This window comes from Lutjanus erythropterus, chromosome 15, assembly GCF_056507025.1.
Source record: "Lutjanus erythropterus isolate fLutEry1 chromosome 15, fLutEry1.hap2, whole genome shotgun sequence".
In the NCBI taxonomy this organism is placed as follows: Eukaryota; Metazoa; Chordata; class Actinopteri; order Lutjaniformes; family Lutjanidae; genus Lutjanus; species Lutjanus erythropterus.
The window spans coordinates 35,069,103-35,091,107 of record NC_139331.1 but is presented as its reverse complement, the minus strand read 5'-3'; the positions used below and the strand labels follow the sequence as shown (position 1 = coordinate 35,091,107).

Here is a 22,005-nt window from a genome sequence, read left to right as displayed (position 1 = left end):
AGACACTGTATCATCAATCAGCCACTGGGAAGCTGCTTTATGTTTTAAAGTCAATTTTTCTGGTAATTTACTGGATGTTTATGTTGATTTGGGAAACCATGAACCAAACCATGGTAGGATTTACTTGGAAGGGGCCACTGGGGCCAAAATGACCTACCATCAATCCCCATTCCTCCCACTCTCTGTCCAAGATCTACAGATTTTCCATGCTGGAGTTTTATCAACAGATAGATTTGCTTAATGATATTTCAATTAAACGCATTAATTCAGGAATATGCACCATGTAAACACAAAAGTGAGACAAAGAATGTCTTTAAACTGGATTATGACACAGACAGGGTTGTGTTAGGCCAGAAAAGAGGGCAAAAGTGTTGTTTAAAGTTGTTCCAAACAGCCACAGTGAAAGCTGGGTTGAAAGCCAGTCGTCATAGAGAGAAGATGATGAAATAATTGATTAAATATGAGGATAACGATGCAGTTCTTCAGACAGTGTCTTCTGGAAGATGTTCATAATGTTGTGGTGTGATTTACTTCATTGTCCCTGCAGGAAAGGTGTCTCAGCCCCAGATGCTGCACAAATATAGCTGCCTTCACTGAACTTGGTAGGTTCAAATGTAAGTTCAAGCCCAATCCAACATCGGTGTGAGGGTCATACATCACCTACTGTAGACTTAAAAACATGGATCATCCTCTCTCAGACTTGTGCTGGCGTGGTTGTGAGGAGGTGGTGCACCCTGGTGGACTCTCCATGACTCTGCCCATCTGTTAAGGTCCTCTGGGATGCAGTTAGAAATACACTTTCAAAGATGTTGAACATGGATGCAGCTCTATGTCCGTCCACATACTTGCTGAGCGTCAGGAAGAATGTCATTTATCAGGGGGCAGAATTTAAAAACCTCAGCACCACTGGTTCCAGTAGATGAACATTGTTTGACTGCAGAGTTTAGGACTTTTCAGAGTGATGTTGCCCCCTACAGGCACCTTGTGAGAGTTGCAACCATCACTGTTCTTCATTTGGACAAATGAATAAAGAAAAATAACAGTTCTTTCAGATACAACGGGATCCTTTCACCAGTCGGTGCTCAGGTCCTAAACATACATTTTCTCTGGTATTGTAACATTAGAATTGAGACGAGGTCAGGTTAAATGCTTTGGTCTCACTGTGTTACAATTTTAGTCATCTGCAGATATATTTTTACATTAAAAAGGAATAAAAAACTATTAATTTAGTTTATTATAATTCTATTCTCTGTCTCACATGTCCCCACTGTCCATATGCACATATGTTTGTTATCTGGTCATCATTAGAGGTCAGTACCACCAGAGTTCTGCTGCTGTTAACCACGTTCTCATCAAAACAGTTCTCCTTCTGCGCTCAGAACAAAAACTGCAAAGACACAAACAGGAGACAACAGGTCTGTGACACAAAGCAATATTGGGGTCAGTGAGGTGACATCAGGTTCAACGCCGAGTTTTCAGGGTTACGACGGTCAAATCCTGGTGGACGAGGAGTTTGACTCTTCACTTGTCTGTTCATGCGTGCTGTCAGACATCATGATGCATCCTGTCTGTTTTATAATAAACACAATCTAAAAAAGGTGCATTACTGCAAACATTTATCTTAACAAACAATCTTCAACCCTTCAACTTCTTCTTCTTATTATTATTCTCAGTGTGTGAAACACGTCATGGAACCACAGGACAAGACACAGTGTGAACGTGAAACTCGACATGTCTCTGATGTCTGTCTCTCTCATGTTGATCAAGAATTCAGGGTCACTGTCAGTCACTGGATGAGAGAAAACTACTACTGTTTCAACAAAATGAGTTTTTGGCTGTTTGGACGTCAACAAGAACTTTGACCTGAACCAACAGTAAATAAGTGTGTGTGGTTCAGTGTGTGTGTTCTCCTCAGCAGACGTTGGTCACGTGTGTGACCATGACGTGTCGTAGTAACCGCAGGAAGTAAGTGCAGCATCTCTCTGCTAAAGCAGGACTTTAGAGACTCAGACAGTTATCAGCTGGAGACAGACGAAGGACAGAGACGGAGAATCATGATGGCTGAGTTCAAATGGATCCAAGTGTCTTTATTTCTCACAGCGGTGCTTCAGTTTACAGGTAAGAATATGATATGATACATAACATTATGAAAATGATCAAAACAATGTAAAATGTGTGACAAAACCAAAAATTATGTAAAAAGACAAAAAAAAGCATAAAAGATATAACAACACAAAGGTGTCATAAAAGACATAAAAAAGATGTAAATTAAATGCTGACCAAATCTTTTAATGACGTTTAATCACAAAGTAGTCTGGATGGCACACACATGTCGTGAAGTCAATCAGATTATTTCTGTAGGAGGAATTTCTCAAAATGCGAAATAATGGGAAATTGAACACAAAATTCAAAATGGCTGACTTCCTATTGGGTTTAGCCAGCAGGTGGCGCTATGACAATCATGGAATATTGTCATGTAGAAGTGTTCAAGGCGGGACTATTATCAACCATTTTAAATTTGGTGCAGACTGGACCATCTATGCTAAAGTTATAGCAATTTCGTGTTTCATGATGAGATGTCAAAATTCAATGCCACCTCACAGCCACGCCCTTTAACGGCAGTGAAAACTTTTAATAAATTTTGATCACAAAGTAGTTTAGATGTTACACAGTTAAAATACAACATGTGGAAAACGTCAAAAATGACCACGGAATTCAAAATGGCCGACTTCCTCTTGGGTTTAGGCTGTAGATTCCTCAGACTTTTTTGTGTATCTGGGCATGATGTGTACCAACTGTCATGCATGTCGGTGAAACATGCAGGTAATGATGGTGTTTCAACAAAAATCATATGACATGTAAATGTTCACCAGGACTGACATATGTGACAAATTTGGTGAGTTTTTGAGTCTGTTTAAGCCCCCAAAATGCAATGCATCATTTTTTGAGTATTCTGGGCGAAAACAATCCTTTTAAATAAAATATACACTACTGAAAAAAAGCTGACATATAAACATACAGTGATGTTTAGCAGATGTATAGTATTTGTATAGAAAGCAGTGAAGGCTGCATAGATTGTAAGTGCTGCACACTGTTTAATAGCTGATTCATGGTTGAAACACGTTGTTTCCCTCCTCCTCCTCCTCCTCCTCCTCCTCCTCCTCCCCTTCCTCTCGAGGATGTTTGGGGACAAGACGAGCACAGCAACGTAATTTTACAGTAACAAGCGATGATCGGCTGTTTATAACAATTTTCTGTTAATATGAAGTTCAGCCAATTATACTGAAAACAAAAGTCAGCTGCTCTGAAAATACACAGTTCAGTGACTGTCTGTCAGACTTTATTACACTGTAAAAGAAAAAACTTTGCATTTCAAGGCAACACACTGCAAAAGATTTTTCAGTTTGAGCCCAACTCAAACTTTTAAGTTCTGAAGTGAACTTAAAAAAGTTCTGTTGACCTATAATCTTCAGAGAGATCTTGAATCTTTGAGTTTTAGAAACTAAAAATGTTTTTTCAAAAATTGGCCACAGTCAGCTGCAAACATGATTTGTCTATTTATAGAGCTTGAAAAATTTACTTTCACTTCAGTAAATGTACTCAGTTTTTAATGCAATGTTTTAAGTTCCTAAAATTCAAAGCTTTAAGTTTATCTAAAGAAGAAAAGTAAATTATCCCAACAAAAGATCAGTAGTTGATAAAACTTTTTCAAAATTTAAGAACTGACTCTTGTACAGTGTGCTTCCTTGATATTTTCAAGTTTTCTCAACTTTTTTGTTCTACTGTTTTTCTCCTGCAAGATTGTTAATGATTTCTTAAGACCCATAAACAGACACCAACTTTTTCAGCATTAAACTGAACTCTGATTAACATGAAACAGAGAAACTGAAACAGTTATTCCTGCCTGGAATGAAAATGTTAAAACTGCTGCTTGTTAATGTCAGAGTCAGGAGTATTTCAGTTTAACATGTTTCTTTAATCTGTGATGACATAACATGGTCATTTTATGATTTATTACAGTGAATATATCACAGATTTCTCCTTTAATGAACTCTTAGAAATGAGGATAAAGAAATGATCATCACACTAGTTTTGAACATAACAACATTTTTTTTCTTTTCACTCATTTTTCATCATTTTCTCTCATCTTCTTAACAGCAGCAGCTGAACAACTTCGTCTCTCCTTCAGTGTCAGAGCCGGAAAAAAAGTCACTTTGTCTTGTAAGAATGTGATGGACGGTCAACAAAACTGTGACGCTACTACATGGATCTATAGTGATTCACCAAGTACAGCAGCAGTAGGGCTGGTTGAACGTGGTCAAATTGGTAGAGGGGCCAAATCTAAATCAGACAGACTGAGTGTTACAGAGAACTGTTCTCTGGTTATAAAGAATGTCACAGTCCAGGATGTTGGTCGTTACACCTGCAGACAGTTTGACAAATCAGGACAACAACAAGGTCCAGACTCTCTGGTTCTTCTGTCTGTTGTTATCAGTGAGTATTTACATCATAATGTTTTCAGCTCAAACTGTGAAACATTATAATAATTATGATTATAGTGATGAAGTTAATTTGACTCTTGTTGTTTTTCTCTCACAATATCTCCATCTGCACCAGTGACTGAACAGAAGAACAATGATAATGTGACATTAAACTGCTCTGTGTCGACATATGAAACATGTAGACTCACAGTGAAGCGGCTGTATGATGGTAACAACGCGCTCACACTTAAAGACCTGAGGACATCACAGTCTTCCTGCTTTGCCTCTGTGACGCCTCTGACTCCTCATTACATGGACAACTTATTTACATGTGAAGTGACTGATGGTAACAAAGCGAAGCGCTTTCCCTTCAGACTTCAACCTTCAGGAAAGAAACCAGGTGAGAATATGTTGAACTGTTTAAAGTCACTTCAAACTGTTGTGAGTAATCACCTAAAGTATTTGCTGTTTTACGGATTTGGAGTTTCGGTAACACTTTAGATTGCAGGCCTGTCCAGTAGTTACTGTGTAACTAACATGTAACATGTTGTTTTTCTCTCACAATATCTCCATCTGCACCAGTGACTGAAGAGAAGGACAATGATGTGGTGACATTAAGCTGCTCTGTGTCGACATTTGAACCATGTAGACTCACAGTGAAGCGGCTGTATGACATTAACAATGTGCACAAACATGAAGACAAGAAGACGTCATATCCTTGCCAAGCTTTTTTCAAATTTCTGACTTCTGTTCACGATTACTCATCAAGATTTAATCTGAAGTGTGAAGTGACTGATGGTAACAAAGTGCAGCAGTTTCCCTTCAGACCTCAACCATCAGGTGAGAAACCAGGTGAGAATATGTTGAACTGTTTAAAGTCACTTCAAACTGATGAGAATAATTATCTAAAATATTTGTTTATTTTATGGATCTTAAGTTTTAGTTTCTTATCACTTCATGAGTTTTGAACTGGACAGTTTGTTGAGTTGTGTTCATCTGTTTAGGTGAGGAAACAACAACAACAACAAACAAACCAACAACTGATTATCCAGGTTTTCTGGTTTGTGTTTCATCAGTAAATAGTTGAATGTTTTAAAATGCTCGACAAAAACAATTATGAAGGCATTAGTTAGAACTAAAATCTGAATGTTTAAACACTTTAGAAAATCACATGCAGCTCTCTTCTGTTTTAGCTAAATGATTTTGAACAGAACAAAAAGCTGCAGTCAAACTTTTTAACAAGTCAAACACAAACTTTATTTCTATGATTTGACTTGAATCAGATTTTCACAGCAGAAAAATGTTTTCTTGAAATTTTATTAGTGTCCAAAATATTTTAAACTCACATTAATGAGTGTGAGAGTCTGCAGCCATGTTAGTGGCTCTGTGAGTCTGTCAGTGGTGAATGATGGGAAATGAAGTACAGCTGAGACTGATGGGAGTGTCATTAGTTTTGCAGGTATTTGGTCATAAAGCAAAGAACTGGACAAAATTCAAAATTTGACCTGATGATACATGAAAAGTTCATCCAGGGGGGGTCTGTCATTTTTATTTGTCAGTCCTCTGTCCACTTTTTTATTTTCTCATTATAAATTCATAGTTTTGTGCTCACTGTTTGTCTCAGTTTGAGTTCCAAAAAGATTTTTCTTCTTTGTCGAATATCCCTCATCTGAATTATACAAAAAAAGACACACCTAAAGACATCACAGCATGCATCAAATCTTTTTAGAAACACTGCTGTGAAATCAGGCAAAACAATCAAAGCAATAAAATGATTTAAAATAATAAACTTTAAAAAGTGAACAAATTAATAAATAAAACAATAGAAGTAATAAAAAGCAACTGAAAGAAAACATCAAACCTCCAAAGTGGAGGTCAGACCAACAGACATCACACATGTTGTTCTTCTGATTTTTAATAATAATAACTTTCTTCTCTTTCTGTTCCACAGCTCCTGCAGGTTGTTCTGCTGTGAACTACATCATGTTGGTTCTGCGTGTGGCTGAACTCGTCCTAATTACTGTGATCACTGTTCTTCTCATCAGAGCTCCAGGTGAGAAAATTCACACCAACATTTGTTTGGACTGATGAACACAAACTGTCAGTTTACAGCTGAAATGTTCCTCTGTGCTTTATTTTCCAGGGAACCAGAGACCAGCTGATGACAACACTGTGAGTAGAAAATAAAAAGTCAAGTGAAGCCATGTGTCAAATTCAAAATGTCTCTGAATGATCAGGGACTGTAAGTCAGTGTAAATGATGATCAGCTGCTGCTGCTAACTCTTCATCTTACTGTAATGCAGGACTGTGAACGTCTCACTGTTTGTGTTTGTGCAGCTTTTAAACCCAGTCAGAAGACCACCGGTGAGGCGTTCAGGTGCAGCAGCCAGTCAGGTAAAGATCTGATCAGACAGTAACCGATGGTGCGTTCAGGTGCCGTCAGATGATTTTCTTGTGTTAAATGTGGGTGGATGATGTGAAAGTTGTCAGTTAAAGTGTGTCAGAGTGAGGCTTTGTTTGTGTTGTGTTTCACAGGTGAATGATGATGAAGATGAAGATGATGGTGTGATGAACTATGAAAACTTTTGAGACTCTTCTGCCTGAAATCTGATCACATCATTTTCAGTTTTGGACGACTGATTGTTTTGGATTTGATTCATCAGTGTGAGAAATGTTTGTGTGTTTTGTGTGCTGAGACGTTTCTATTTTAGTCTGACTTTGGACGACAATATTCAAGTATTGATTTCAGCTCATATCAGGAAGCCCACTGTGAGTTTTATCAAATGTCGTTTCCTGCATCAGTTTTGAAAATCCTGATTTTCTGCAGCTGGTTCAGAACACAGCAGCTGGATTTCACTTCATCATTTTACTCATTTTAACTTCATGAAATGTTTTTCCAGCTGAAGAGTTCAGAGCTGATTTTCAGATTTCCTGGTTCTTGTTGAAGCTGCAGCAGCTTGACTTCAGTTTCATGTCTCTGTGTGCTGAAGAACTCATTTTAATTTGCTTTGATTTAACATTGTTCTTCATATATTTGTTGGGACGTGTCTGTGTTTTGGTTTTCAGCCTCTTTATTATATCTGTTAACAATATAATCTGCAAATAAATAAATGTTAACACTTAATTCTAAAGTGTTTTGTGATTCCTTCATGTTCTAACAGTCATAATGAGAAGTGAATATTGTTAACTATTAATGTCTTCTTTACTTGTAGTAAATCGTTCCTCTGTTGGGTTCCTCAGTTCTCACTGGGTTCTAAAATAACAAGTAAACATGTAATTAACTCTGTGAAACAGTCACAGTTTGGTTGTTTAGCTACAGATTACTTTAACAAAAACTTATGTACCTTCTTCTTTGTAAAACTGCAGTAAACAATGTTTTGAATCCTGATTTAAATGAGCTGACAGTTTCAGTCGACCTCAGGTATTCAGGAAGTTTGTTCCACAGGTGTGGAGCAGAGAAACTAAACACTGCTTAGTGCTTTTTAAAAAAGTAATGGGAATATGTTTTAAATAAGTTTTTCTGCACCATGTTTAGACAGAAATCCTTTAATTTAGTTTAGTTATAGTTAATTTTAATTATAAATGATGTTTTCTAACAAGATTCAGGAACAAAGACCACGCCTGAGACCAATTCATTTCCGAGTACTTAAGCTGTTTCCTCACCCTTTGTTTCCACATCTCTCCCTCCCCGACCCCCTCTTTTTCTTCTCTCTTTGCCAGAATACAGGAGTCTGAGAGAGACGGTACCCCCACCCAGAGTCTCAACCCTGCCTGGTTCCATTGCATTTTTCAGCCACCAGCTGACTCCACCGAACCCATCCATCCATCCAACTCAAACCCCTCATCCTCTCCACCGCTTCCTCCCATCCCATACATCCCCCATCCAACAACCCCCATCCCCCTCCCTTCATCCCACATCCCTTTACCCTCATCCCTCCATCCCTCAAACCCTAACCCCTTCCCCCTTCCCTCCTTACCTCCAACCCACACCCCCTTCCAGACCACTACTTCATCATCCAAGCTCTCGTCCATCCATCATAACAATAAACCATTTATATGCAAATCTATTTTGGCGTGGTCTTTGTTAGTAAATATATTCATAATATATATATATACATATATGTATACATAATATCATGGATTCAAATTCAACACTGACTTTTAACCTTTGATCTTTGCGGCTGAAAACCATTTTCTCAATTTTTTCTTTGTTCGGTTGTAGTTTATCTGATGCTCTGCAGGTTCAGGCACAAAAAGACGACTTGGTTCAGCTCAGTGGAATCAACTGGTCGAGTTTAACTCAGTTAAAGACGGCAGTTCATCACTTTCAGCTGTGGATGGTACAGACTGAAAATATGTGTTCACACAGAAACAGTACATGTAGTACATGTTGTGGAGGTTCTGACAGTTAAAGACAGTTCAGCCTGGACGCTCATCTGTGTTTTAACTGTTTGTTGAAACACACACAGTGTCAGTGACCTCAAACCATCCAGGAGTCAATAAGCTCCTCCTCGTCTTAATAAAGTGTCGACTGTCTGTTCCTGTGAGACTTTTGTCTCTGATGGTGATTTGATCATCATTGGAGGATAAAACCACCAGACCTCTGCTGCTGTTTTTGTTGTTTCTAAAGAAAACAAGCTGCATTCTTGCGAAACATTTATCTTACCTAAGAATCTTCACCCGTTCAACTTCCTCTTCTTCTCTTCAGGAGGTGAAACATGTCACTGTCACAAACATACTGAGGGACTGGACACAGTGTGAACATGACACTCAGTATGAGTCTCTGACGGCTGCGTCTCATGTTGATGATCAAGAATTTTGGGTCTCTGTGGATGAGAGAAAACTATGTTTCAATGAGGTGAACATGAAAATTGGACATTTGCAAGAAATTCGAGCCAATGAAATTCTAAAACAGACAAACGGCACAGTGACACGTTGGCAAATTTGTGTTGACATCAACCAGCAGCAAACAAGTGAATGTGGTTAACCATAATTTTCAATGGCAGGCGATTGTCACCCACCTTCATCTGCATCATGTGTGACCGTGCCTTAAAAGTCGCTATGAGGAAGTGACATCATACTAACCAGAGGAAGTGGCTGCAGCATCTCTGTACTAAAACAGGACTTTAGAGACTCAGACAGTTATCAGCGTGAGAACAAGAGACAGACGAAGGACAGAGACGGAGAATCATGATGGTTGACTTCAAATGGATCCAAATTTATTTGTTTCTTGTGGCGGAGCTTCAGTTTACAGGTAAGAATACAAATATCACATTTATTACACACTGATTTACTAAGTTTTATTTAACTAAGACAACAACATCTGTTGTTAGTTTCTAACACTGTGAGTTTATTGAACTCTTGGAAACATGAATGTAACAAACATTTTATAATTTCAGTCATTTTTCATCATTTTCTCTCATCTTCTTAACAGCAGCAGCTGATCAACTTCCTCCCTCCTTCACTGTCAGAGTTGGAGATGAAGTCACTTTGTCTTGTAAGAATGTGATGGACGGTCAACAAAACTGTGACAGAACTACATGGATCTATAATGCTTTCAGAGATACAGCAGCAGTATCGCTGGTTGAACTTGGTCAGCTTGTTGAACGTGACAAATCTAAATCAGACAGACTGAGTGTTACAGTGAACTGTTCTCTGGTTATAAAGAACATCACAGTCCAGGATGTTGGTCGTTACACCTGCAGACAGTTCAACAAATCAGGAAACAAACAAGGTCCAGACTCTCTGGTTCTTCTGTCTGTTGTTACCAGTGAGTATTTACATCATAATGTTTTCAACTCAAACTGTGAAACATTATAATAATTATGATTATAGTGATGAAGTTAATTTGACTCTTGTTGTTTTTCTCTCACAATATCTCCATCTGCACCAGTGACTGAACAGAAGAACAATGATAATGTGACATTAAACTGCTCTGTGTCGACATATGAACTCTGTAGACTCACAGTGAAGTGGCTGTATGATGGTAACAATGTGCTCACACTTAAAGACCTGAGGACATCACAGTCTTCCTGCTTTGCCTCTGTGACGCCTCTGACTCCTCATTACATGGACAACTTATTTACATGTGAAGTGACTGATGGTAACAAAGCGAAGCGCTTTCCCTTCAGACTTCAACCTTCAGGAGGGAAACCAGGTGAGAATATGTTGAACTGTTTAAAGTTTAAAGTCACTTGAGTCACACTCAACAAATATTTGTTTATTTTATGGATCTGAAGTTTTAGTTTCACATCACTTCATGAGTTTTGTACTGAACAGTTTGTTGAGTTGTGTTTATCTGTTTAGGTGAGGAAACAACAACAACAACAACAAACAAACCAACAACAACTGATGATCCATCAAAAGGTAGAGTCTTTTTATCTTTCTGTTTCTACAGTCTCTCTCTCTCTCTCTCTCTCTCTCTCTCTCTCTCTCTCTCTCTGTCTCTCTCTCTCTCTCATGCAGACAGGAGAACTTTTAGATCCTGACAGACACTTTGTGTGTCTGTTTTATGATGTTTGAGGTTTTCTGGTTTGTATCCAAAACATTTTAAACAGACATTAATGAGTGTGAGAGTCTGCAGCCATGCTAGTGGCTCTGTGAGTCTGTCAGTGGTGAATGATGGGAAATGAAGTACAGCTGAGGCTGATGGGAGTGTCATTAGTTTTGAAGGTATTTGGTCACAAAGCAAAGAACTGGACAAAATGATTTGACCTGATGATACATGAAAAGTTCATCTAGAGGACAGAAACTTTAGACAGTTGTTGGGACAACAGAAGTTGTGACTTTGCAATCACACAAATTCAATTGATCCTTGTGAATTCTGCACGACCTGGCAATTTTGTCCAATCGCGGCAACTTTTCTGCACATTTAACCAATCAGCTGAGCTTCCCTTGAGTTCCACCAATCACAGCAGACCCCTCACAAATATCAGACATGTACATTTCAATGAAACGACTGAATGTGTTACTGTTTACCATTTTGTATTTTTATTTTGTCAGAAGTATTGAAAAGAACACAAGGTTTGTCATTTTTATTTGTCAGTCCTCTGTCCACTTTTTTATTTTCTCATTATAAATTCATAGTTTTGTGCTCACTGTTTGTCTCAGTTTGAGTTCCAAAAAGATTTTTCTTCTTTGTCGAATATCCCTCATCTGAATTATACAAAAAAAGACACACCTAAAGACATCACAGCATGCATCAAATCTTTTTAGAAACACTGCTGTGAAATCAGGCAAAACAACCAAAGCAATAAAATGATTTAAAATAATAAACTTTAAAAAGTAAACAAATTAATAAATAAAACAGTAGAAGTAATAAAAAGCAACTGAAAGAAAACATCAAACCTCCAAAGTGGAGGTCAGACCAACAGACATCACACACATGTTGTTCTTCTGATTTTTAATAATAATAACTTTCTTCTCTTTCTGTTCCACAGCTCCTACAGGTTGTTCTGCTGTGAACTACATCATGTTGGTTCTGCGTGTGGCTGAACTCGTCCTAATTACTGTGATCACTGTTCTTCTCATCAGAGCTCCAGGTGAGAAAATTCACACCAACATTTGTTTGGACTGATGAACACAAACTGTCAGTTTACAGCTGAAATGTTCCTCTGTGCTTTATTTTCCAGGGAACCAGAGACCAGCTGATGACAACACTGTGAGTAGAAAATAAAAAGTCAAGTGAAGCCATGTGTCAAATTCAAAATGTCTCTGAATGATCAGGGACTGTAAGTCAGTGTAAATGATGATCAGCTGCTGCTGCTAACTCTTCATCTTACTGTAATGCAGGACTGTGAACGTCTCACTGTTTGTGTTTGTGCAGCTTTTAAACCCAGTCAGAAGACCACCGGTGAGGCGTTCAGGTGCAGCAGCCAGTCAGGTAAAGATCTGATCAGACAGTAACCGATGGTGCGTTCAGGTGCCGTCAGATGATTTCCTTGTGTTAAATGTGGGTGGATGATGTGAAAGTTGTCAGTTAAAGTGTGTCAGAGTGAGGCTTTGTTTGTGTTGTGTTTCACAGGTGAATGATGATGAAGATGAAGATGATGGTGTGATGAACTATGAAAACTTTTGAGACTCTTCTGCCTGAAATCTGATCACATCATTTTCAGTTTTGGACGACTGATTGTTTTGGATCTGATTCATCAGTGTGAGAAATGTTTGTGTGTTTTGTGTGCTGAGACGTTTCTATTTTAGTCTGACTTTGGACGACAATATTCAAGTGTTGATTTCAGCTCATATCAGGAAGCCCACTGTGAGTTTTATCAAATGTCTTTTCCTGTATCAGCTGTGAAAATCTGGATTTTCTGCAGCCGGTTCAGAACACAGCAGCTGGATTAACTTCATGAAATGTTCTTCCAGCTGAAGAGTTCAGAGCTGATTTTCGGATTTCCTGGTTCTTGTTGAAGCTGCAGCAGCTTGACTTCAGTTTTATGTCTCTGTGTGCTGAAGAACTCATTTTAATTTGCTTTGATTTAACATTGTTCTTCATATATTTGATGAGACGTGTCTGTGTTTGGTTTACAGCCTTAATGGAGTCAGAAACAGACTTCTCTTTATTATATCTGTTAACAATATAATCTGCAAATAAAGAAATATTTTACATTTCATTCTACACTGTGTTTTTCTTTCCTCTGAATGTCCTGCCTCTACTAGAAGTACAACCTCCCTCCACTTGTTCACTTCTGACCTAAAATGAATGTAAATAAAATTTCACACATACTGAACATCCGATTAGTTGTGTCTGCAGTGAGCATATAACATGAAAAACCTCCAAACCACAGGTGAAATATTGAAGTACAACAAACTCAAGGCCATCTAGTTGAACAGTGTATGTAGCTCATATTGTGGAGGACTGGAGTCTGAGGGGTCGAGGTACTAACAAATACCACATCATATGTTCAGTATGAAAGCTAGTTTATTGGATTGTTGACAGGATTTGCAAAGGATGGGTAGAAGATCATGTGTGGAGGGACAAAAGGGGTCAGAGGGAGGGATTTAGGGGTTAAGGGGAGGGATGAAGGGGTCCAAGGATAGAGGGGTCAAGGAGAGGGAGGAAGGCATTGAGGAGAGGGATGAAGGGGAGGAGGAGAAAGATGTAGGGGTTAAGGATAGGTATTAAGGGTTTGAGGAGAGGAATGAAGGGGTCGAGGAGATTGTTATGGTTCTAAAAGTTTTCGGTTTGACCTCTCTGCTTCCACAACACAATAGATTTAGTCACTTATTGTTGGTAACATATATATACATACATATATATATATATATATATATATATATATATATATATGTACACCTCATGCTGTGTGTGTGTGTGAGTAGCTTGATGTAACTTCCTTACACCACTGGTTTGTTGTAACTGGTGTCAGTGACCTCAAACCTTCCAGGAGTTAAAGAGAGTTTCAACAGAAGTCGATAAGCCCCTCCTAATGTCCTAATAAAGTGTGAATCGTCTCTTCCTGTGAGCCTCGTATGTTTCTCATGGTTATCTGATCATCATGAGAGGGTAAAAATTCTGCTGCTGTTGTACCCACACTTTCATCAAAACACTTCCCCTTCAGTTTTCTGAAGAAAAAAAAAAGACTGCGAAGACAGAAAGAGGAACCAACAGGTGTCGGACTTCTCAAATACCATCTTATCTGTTCTGCCTCCACCTGCTGCTGCATCACCGTACTCAGGGCCGGATACTCGGGACATTTTGGTTTTAGGTTTTGTTGCAACACCACCCACTCATTCTACAGTAGAAATATGAGCAACAAACATGAAACACCACAATGGTTTCAAGACTAAACAGATATTTCTAATATTATGAATTAAAATGACTTTACCTGTTAGAAATGTGGACGTGTGCTGGATGTTTCTGACCTGCAACAACAACAATAACAATAGCAATCATAATACAACTCCAGCAGCTGGGGGCTTGTGCATCTTTCCTGAGAGCATGTGGACAGTTACAGAGCAGATATCAGTCAGGTAAAATGATGTTTCTGCAGAGTGGAACAAACAGCTGCTGCAGCCTGTTGCACCAGCTGTGTGTAAAAGTTCAAACGTAGCCTGGTCTTAGCTTAAAATATGACTAAGTTGTGATTTATGCATCACCAAAATAAGAGCAGTTGCACCACAGAATCAGCTGCCCTCAGGGAGGGAGTTAATCATAAAATGTCACATGTGATATTAGTCAGGGACAGCAGCTATTGTAGCGTCATTATTAAGCTTTATTACTGTTTAGCCTGCAAACTGCAACAAATGAAACGTCTGCACACAATCAACATCCCCGTGTTGGGCTCTTTTCTTCCTCCTCAGACATGAAAGCTGGACTGTTTCATTGTGAAATAATTGTGAAAATAGCTCTCTCCCTCTTGACATCTGTCCATCAGTCAGTCTATCAGTCCAGATGTTTAAGCATCACTCCTCAGTGTGCACAGGGCAGAGTTCTCACCGACTGCCTGTATGACCTACACCTTTAGTCAGTCCTGACCGTACTGCACCATGGACAGAGTCAGATCCTTGACTCTTCATCTGTCTGTTCATGTCTGCTGTCAAACATCTCTATGGATCCTGTCTGTTTCCTAATAAATACCATATAAAGAAAACAAACTGCAATGATGCAAACATTAATCTCAACTAGCAACCTTCCTCTTCTTCTTCTTCTTCTTCTCAGGAAGTGAAACACTGTTGGCACAGTGTGAACATGAGACTTAATACAGTTTGTTTGCTGCAGCATTACACTGGTTTAATGAACACAAACATATTCCTGTCCTATTAGAGAAAAACACCTTTTCATGAGGTTTTGACTGTTTGGACATCAGCAGGAAATTCAGAGAGACAAACATTTTAAAAAAAGTCTGAAAGTCATTATGAGGAAGTGACATCATACTTATAACAGGAAGTGGGTGCAGTATTTCTCTGCTAAAGCACGACTTCAGAAACTCAGACAGTTATTAGAAAACAGAAGACAGAAGGACAGAGACAGAGAATCATGATGGTTGAGTTCAAACGGATCCAAAAGTCTTTATTTCTCGTAGCTGTGCTTCAGTTTACAGGTAAGAATACATATTTCTCATATATGTATAAAAAATACTTTATCAGTTTATTAAAGAGACTTTATTACTTGGGTTTTGTTTAACTAAGACTAAATCTGTTGTTTGTTTTTAACATGGTGACTTCAGTGAACGTTTGAAACAAGGATGAAGAAATAATCGTCACACTGACTTTGAACACAAACATTTTCTCTTTTCAGTCATTTCTCATCATTTTCTCTCATCTTCTTAACAGCAGCAGCTGAACAACTTCCTCTCTTCATCACTGTTGGAGATGAAGTCACTTTGTCTTGTAAGAATGTGATGGACGGTCAACAAAACTGTGACAGAACTACATGGCTCTATAATGCTTTCAGAGATACAGCAGCAGTATCGCTGGTTGAACTTGGTCAGATTGGTAGAGAGGACAAATCTAAATCAGACAGACTGAGTGTTACAGAGAACTGTTCTCTGGTTATAAAGAACGTCACAGTCCAGGATGTTGGTCGTTACACCTGCAGACAGTTTGACAAATCAGGACAACAACAAGGTCCAGACTCTCTGGTTCTTCTGTCTGTTGTTACCAGTGAGTATTTACATCATAATGTTTTCAGCTCAAACTGTGAAACATTATAATAATTATGATTATAGTGATGAAGTTAATTTGACTCTTGTTGTTTTTCTCTCACAATATCTCCATCTGCACCAGTGACTGAACAGAAGGACACTGATGAGGTGACATTAAACTGCTCTGTGTCGACATATGAACTCTGTAGACTCACAGTGAAGTGGCTGTATGATGGTAACAACGCGCTCACACTTAAAGACCTGAGGACATCACAGTCTTCCTGCTTTGCCTCTGTGACGCCTCTGACTCCTCATTACATGGACAACTTATTTACATGTGAAGTGACTGATGGTAACGAAAGCAATCGGTTTCCCTTCAGACTTCAACCTTCAGGAAAGAAACCAGGTGAGAATATGTGAATTACCTAAAGTATCTGTTGTTTTACGGATTTGGAGTTTCGGTAATGCTTTAGATTACAGCCCTGTCCAGTAGTTACTGTGTAACTAACATGTAACAGGGGGAGAAGTGTCAGTGCTGTAGAATACAGCCTGCATGTTCTGTAACATGTGACAGGTATACCTATAGTTACACGGTAACTACATATAGTTACATAGTAACTCCAGGGTAATTACACAGTGCACTGTGGGCTGTAATCTAAAACCTTACTGAAGTCTTAATATCATGTGACAACACAAGTTTTGTTGAGTTGCGTTTGTCTTTTCAGGTGAGGAAACAAAAACAGCAACAACAAAACCACCAAAAATCAATGAGGCTTCAACAGGTAGTGACTGAACATTTTTATTCTGTTTCTGCTTCCACAACCTCTTTCTTTGTCTCTCTGTGACTCTGTGGGCGGAGCTGTTCCCTCATTCAGTCAGTCTCAGTCTGACAGACACCGTGTCTGTAAATTATAAAAGGACAGCGTGCAATGACTAATCATTTAAATGAAATGAAAACGCGGTTGCACCAGATTTAGAGCGTCCAGCTGTAGTCCTACACATAACAAGCAGATGCAATAAAAAATATGAAGTGCAGTACAGAATACAGTTAATGCAGCTGCCAACATAATGTAAGATGAGATGAGTGACAAAGTCAGCAGCACATGTATCCACAAGCACACAGTGGAGTTTTCTACAACGTCTCAACAACAACATGAGGTTGAAAGCTCCTGGAAGAATGAGTTCTTACTGGATTTGCAGTTTTTGCTTTGGTTAAGACAATGAATTAATGTTTGGGTCACATGCAGCCGAAACGCTTCAAATATTTTTCCTTATCTTTCCAGATTGGACGTGGCTGTACGTCACTGCGGCTGCAGTGGTTGTAGTGGCAGTTTTGATAATCATTGTAAAAGTCATCAGATGGAGGAGAAGTGAAGGTGAGAAACTTTTATGAACAAAAGCTTTTAATAAACCTGGATTTTCTCTGTGGAAGCTGGTCTGTGAGGTATAAGTTTGACGATCACTTTGGTTCAGACATTTTTCTGTTTTAAATCAGTCAACAGAGAGGTGACTGTGGTGCTTTTTTTCTTTTTTCTTTTAAAAAACATACATCAGCATCGTATCCAGGGCCGTGTCTTGTTATATCTGGACCGTGGAGCTGCATAGGGCCTCCACAAGTCACCAGGGGCCCCTGACAGTGTAATACAGTGATGATCTGAGTTTAGTAGAAGATCCTACATTCAGTTTCTCTGCTGCTATTCAGAGTAAAGCTGTCACTGTACAGAGATCAGTGAAGAAGATTTATTTTTGTGAAATAATCTTGTAGACTCACATGGGCACACTTCCCAAGAATAAAGCAGCTGGCTGGGATTTTTGTATAATTAGTGTTGTATTTTCCATTATAAAGCATTTTAACTTTTACTTTGAAGGCCTGGTGCCTCTGTTTCTGGATCATGACTTATTTCTCCAATTTTGAACTTACAAGTTTGATATTGGAATGAACTGATTGTAGTCGCTTTTCTGTTTAAGAAAAAGGAAAAATTACACTTCATACACAGACAGAAGCTAAAGTCGACTCTCTTTTTGTCTTTTCAGGGAAGGAAGCACGGATGAATGACACTGTTGTAAGTTTAAAAACTGTTGTTCATTATAAATTTATATTCTATAGCTGAGATAAGAAACGGTTAGATGAAACGCACTAAATGTGTTGTATTGAAAGCTATTGAATTTATCTGCTGGACTGAAGCTGCACATGTGAGGGTGTTTTGACGCTCCAATCACACTACTTGTAGGGGAGAGTGGGGTAAGATGAGCCAACTTTCTAGACGAGAAAAAATAAGACAGAAGTACAATAAACATGTTTAATCTTATTTCAGGTCATCTTCTATCAACTGAAATGATAAAAAATGTATCTAGGGCCTTGAAAAGATGACTTTTAAAGAAATGTTAAAACTTGCCCCAGTTTAAGGGTAAGTTGATCCGAGTCGGTGGGTAAGTTGAGCCATTTAGGTGTAAAGTGACCATCTGATCTTTCAAGTTTAATCATTTTAAAAATAATTTAAAGTACTGTCCAAAAATTAACAACATGAAACAAACCAAATAAAGTTTAAAGCAACATTAGGTCAGATTTTGATATTTATTGTTATTATTTTGTTGTGAATATGTACACATGCTTTTTTTTTTTTGTTTTTTTTTTTTGTTTTTTTTTTTTGTTAATTACATTAACATAACTTCTCCCATGTGGTTCTTGCCATTACAGCCTGGCAGAAATGATGGGTGCTTCCTTTATTTATGGTCACATGACAACAAGTGTGCACAGCTCCTTAGAAACAGGGGGTGGGTGGGTTCATCTTACACCCTCTCTCTCTTCCTGAAACCTGCAGATATACTGCACATACGCTGCACAGGTGTTAATAACATCGTGTCTGGACAACATGTGCATCCTGCTCCAGGAACCAGTTACGACACGATGAGATCACACAGTTACTCTGAAATGCACCTGTATTTTACAATCTGTGCAGTCGTGAGAAAGTAAGAATGTGCAGTAAAAGGGAAGTTAGATGATGCAACTGGACTCCGACAGAAGAGAAGTGCAAACAGTGGTTTGTAAAACCAGAAATCAGAGATCAAACCACCACAAATACACCACAGAAGCCTACAGCATTTTTTTTGACAGAATTGAAAGGAGACATAATACAACAGGTCATTTAAAACCTTGATCAGTACTGTCTCTGTGCTGCGATTGGCTCAAACTGGTATTTCTTAAAAGTATCGTGGGAGATCATGAAATCATTTAACTGAATAAAAACAAGCTTCTCTAAAATCTTAAAGGCAGCGGAGTAGAAGCGAATAGTTCATCTATAGAGTCATTTAAAAAGCTATAAACTGTTTTTTAAAAAGGATGTGCGAATGAGGTCTAAGAGGCAGGACAAACTTCTCCAGTGTCTCCTCACATTAAAACTAAAGTTCAGAGGCTGAGACTGACGTAAATTAGATCTAATAGTTTCTATTTCATTTCTGAAGTACCGCTGGACTTAATAAAAACAGGGTTAATTAAACGACCAGTGACAGGCCTCGTTGTAATTTATCAATTTTGATAAGTGTGCTTGTCTGCCTTGTTTAATTGCTTTATTGTAGATAGTCAGCTGTTCCCGGAAAAAAATGATAATTAACTGTTCATTTATTCTTCCTCCATCTTTCTTCTGCTAATCGACAGTTTCTTTTTAATTGTTTCACTTCTTCATTTCTCCAGTTGGATGTCAGACTGGTGGTAAACTTTTTCAGTTTTAGTGTTACCTCTGTATCAAGAGTTGGTCACACACGTTCAGATGTTGTTAGTATTGTGTCCTGACAACATGTGCATTAACTGAACTGTAAGATGCTTTTTGATCGAATTTAACCAGTCTGTGTTTTTCGGCAGGGGTTGACCTCAAACCCTGCAGGGACTCAGTCTGCTCCAGGAACCAGTCCGGACATGGTGAGATCACAGTTACTCTGAAATGCAGCTGTAGTTTTTCACCCTGTGCAGTCTTGAGAAAGTAAGAATGTGCAATGAAAAGGGAAGTGAGATAATGCACCAGAAGAGACGTGTCAAACGGTGGTTTGTAAAACCAGAGTTCAGAGGTCAAACCACCACAAATACACCACAAAAGCCTACAATGTTTGTGGGACGTCATTTGAAGGACATGACCTCATTGGTGTGAGTAATAGAACTTAAAACACATAAAAATAGAACGGAATTAAATTTGAAGTGTGAATCACTTCCACGTTAGTGAGCAGCCAATAATAAAAGGTGTCCCTCAGGGTTTCGAGTTTAGGACCACTTCTTTTCACAGTCTACATCAATGATCAGGGTTGAGAGAGTAGGGATGTAACTTGATTACTTTCTGTCACTTTTGGATTACTTCAGTGTAAAATATGGTGAAATTGTTGAGCCTAATGTAGTGTTTTTTAGGGTTTTTGTAGCCAGTTAGACTTTCTGATTGTAAATGGGGTGATGAAAACTAAGACATACAGATGAAAAACACCCCAAAATGCTGCAGCAGCTGCAGTTGCACATGAAAACGGTGCACTGTTTCGCCACTCTTGCTGGATTGAACTTCATGCTAACTCAAGGGTGCACAATGGTGTGCAGGGAGGTTTCAGGAGCTTAGAAATCAAAATGTTTTTATATGCTTTAATTAGGAATTATCTTAACTAATGTTGACCTCTTATTGTCTGGGGTTTTTTTTTTTCTTGTTTTGTTTGTGTTGTATTTCTGCTTTTTTTGGCTGATTTAATCTAGATGTGTGCTTGAGAAGTAAATAAAGGTTGAATGAATGAATGAATGTTGTTTTCTCTGTGCAGGCTGATCCTGAATATGGTGTTTCCTACGCCACCATCAGCTACACCAAGAAAACTGACAGAAAAACCCAGGTAGGCTGTCTGATTGGTTAAAGTGATGATGGTAGTGCATAAAAAACAGGAAATATTCTTTTTTTTTCACCATTCCAGCTCAGGTATACATGTAAATATATCTCAATGTCTATGACCAGATGATCTCAGTACAAACACGTCTTTAACACCAAATCTTTGAAATGTCGTAGGTTATTTCATTATTGAGCATCGTGTTGTGTCCATTATTCTGTGTCATTAAATGCTGTGTAATTCATGTGTTGTGCTGTTTGTTTATCGTTTTCTAGGCTGTTGGTGCAGACAAAGATAAAGCTGATGATGAAGCCATGACCTACGCCACTGTCAAAGCTTCCTCCTCCTCTGCTGATCCCAGCAACCTTTACTCAACCGTCAACAAACCAAACGAATGAGCGACCACAGTTTAATTACAGCTCATATCATTACAGCTGTTTCACGCTGATAACAGAGACTGATAAATGTTTGGTTGTGTATTTCTATTAAATGATATTTTCAGGATTTATTGCTGTAAGAAGCCTTATAATATATGGTTTATTTTGTTTGATGACTTTGTCTGATGAGCTTTAACATGATGCTGTAAGCTACAGATGAATCAAGGCTGCACCTCAGGACAGAGCTGGTCTTCTTGGTCAGGTTGTTGAGTCTCTTCCTGTCATTAGCCGATATGCCACCACCCCTGCAGACCACGCCATAAAAAAATGTAACAACAGTGTCATAAAGGGTCTTCAGGAGTCCCCGCTGCCCCTGCAGAAATACACCACCGGATTTTTGTTTTTTTTTCCCCCCGCATTGATCTGGAGGTGGATCCACAAAGTCCTGCGTCAGCTCTCTGCACCCCCGACAGTCGTGGCATTGCAGCAGGTGCTTCATCGTCTCTTGTCGGATCTCAGAGCCAGTCTGGTGCATGACCACGCAAAAAGGGCAGCGTCCATTGAACGTGAACTGAACGGATCAGTTTGCAACTAATGAACATGAGCGGCAGAAACACGTAACATAAAAACAGAAGTGAGAGAGGCAGATCCTGCGAACATGGGCAGAAATGTTGAGACGATATAAAAACTTTTGGTGATCATGAAGCATGAAATGTT

The 22,005-nt window shown here is 38.7% G+C and overlaps 2 protein-coding genes, 1 long non-coding RNA gene and 1 pseudogene across 4 annotated transcripts; all 4 read left to right on the top strand.

Moving 5' to 3' along the window:
• Nucleotides 1-1,973: 1,973 nt before the first annotated feature.
• LOC146314827 (uncharacterized) lies at nt 1,974-21,601 on the top strand. The gene is made up of 9 exons (XM_084736974.1): nt 1,974-2,118; nt 4,159-4,494; nt 4,618-4,881; nt 16,792-16,848; nt 17,350-17,442; nt 18,101-18,129; nt 19,926-19,982; nt 20,852-20,920; nt 21,187-21,601. The coding sequence occupies exons 1-9, from the start codon at nt 2,055-2,057 to the stop codon at nt 21,307-21,309; spliced, it is 1,092 nt and encodes a 363-aa protein (XP_084593100.1). The 5' UTR covers nt 1,974-2,054; the 3' UTR covers nt 21,310-21,601.
• LOC146314830 (uncharacterized) lies at nt 5,439-7,605 on the top strand. Its single transcript, XR_014771967.1, has 5 exons — nt 5,439-5,457; nt 6,433-6,534; nt 6,625-6,653; nt 6,819-6,875; nt 7,017-7,605. It is a non-coding gene; the product is annotated as an uncharacterized LOC146314830 (long non-coding RNA).
• On the top strand, nt 9,609-12,573 carry LOC146314829 (uncharacterized; annotated as a pseudogene). The gene is made up of 8 exons (XR_014771900.1): nt 9,609-9,735; nt 9,916-10,251; nt 10,375-10,638; nt 10,788-10,847; nt 11,921-12,022; nt 12,113-12,141; nt 12,307-12,363; nt 12,505-12,573. The product of XR_014771900.1 is annotated as an uncharacterized LOC146314829 (transcript).
• On the top strand, nt 15,463-16,486 carry LOC146314828 (uncharacterized). The gene is made up of 3 exons (XM_084738156.1): nt 15,463-15,523; nt 15,756-16,085; nt 16,209-16,486. The coding sequence occupies exons 1-3, from the start codon at nt 15,463-15,465 to the stop codon at nt 16,484-16,486; spliced, it is 669 nt and encodes a 222-aa protein (XP_084594282.1).
• Nucleotides 21,602-22,005: the final 404 nt, after the last annotated feature.

Bases quoted from the DNA above. Each gene is read 5' to 3' on its own strand.
- LOC146314827 (XM_084736974.1), top strand. From the start codon at position 2,055: ATGATGGCTGAGTTCAAATGGATCCAAGTGTCTTTATTTCTCACAGCG. The intron at 4,495-4,617 runs GTGAGTATTTAC...CATCTGCACCAG, and splicing joins TCTTCTGTCTGTTGTTATCA to TGACTGAACAGAAGAACAAT. The intron at 19,983-20,851 runs GTGAGATCACAG...TTCTCTGTGCAG, and splicing joins CAGGAACCAGTCCGGACATG to GCTGATCCTGAATATGGTGT.
- LOC146314828 (XM_084738156.1), top strand. From the start codon at position 15,463: ATGGTTGAGTTCAAACGGATCCAAAAGTCTTTATTTCTCGTAGCTGTG. The intron at 15,524-15,755 runs GTAAGAATACAT...TCTTCTTAACAG, and splicing joins AGCTGTGCTTCAGTTTACAG to CAGCAGCTGAACAACTTCCT. The intron at 16,086-16,208 runs GTGAGTATTTAC...CATCTGCACCAG, and splicing joins TCTTCTGTCTGTTGTTACCA to TGACTGAACAGAAGGACACT.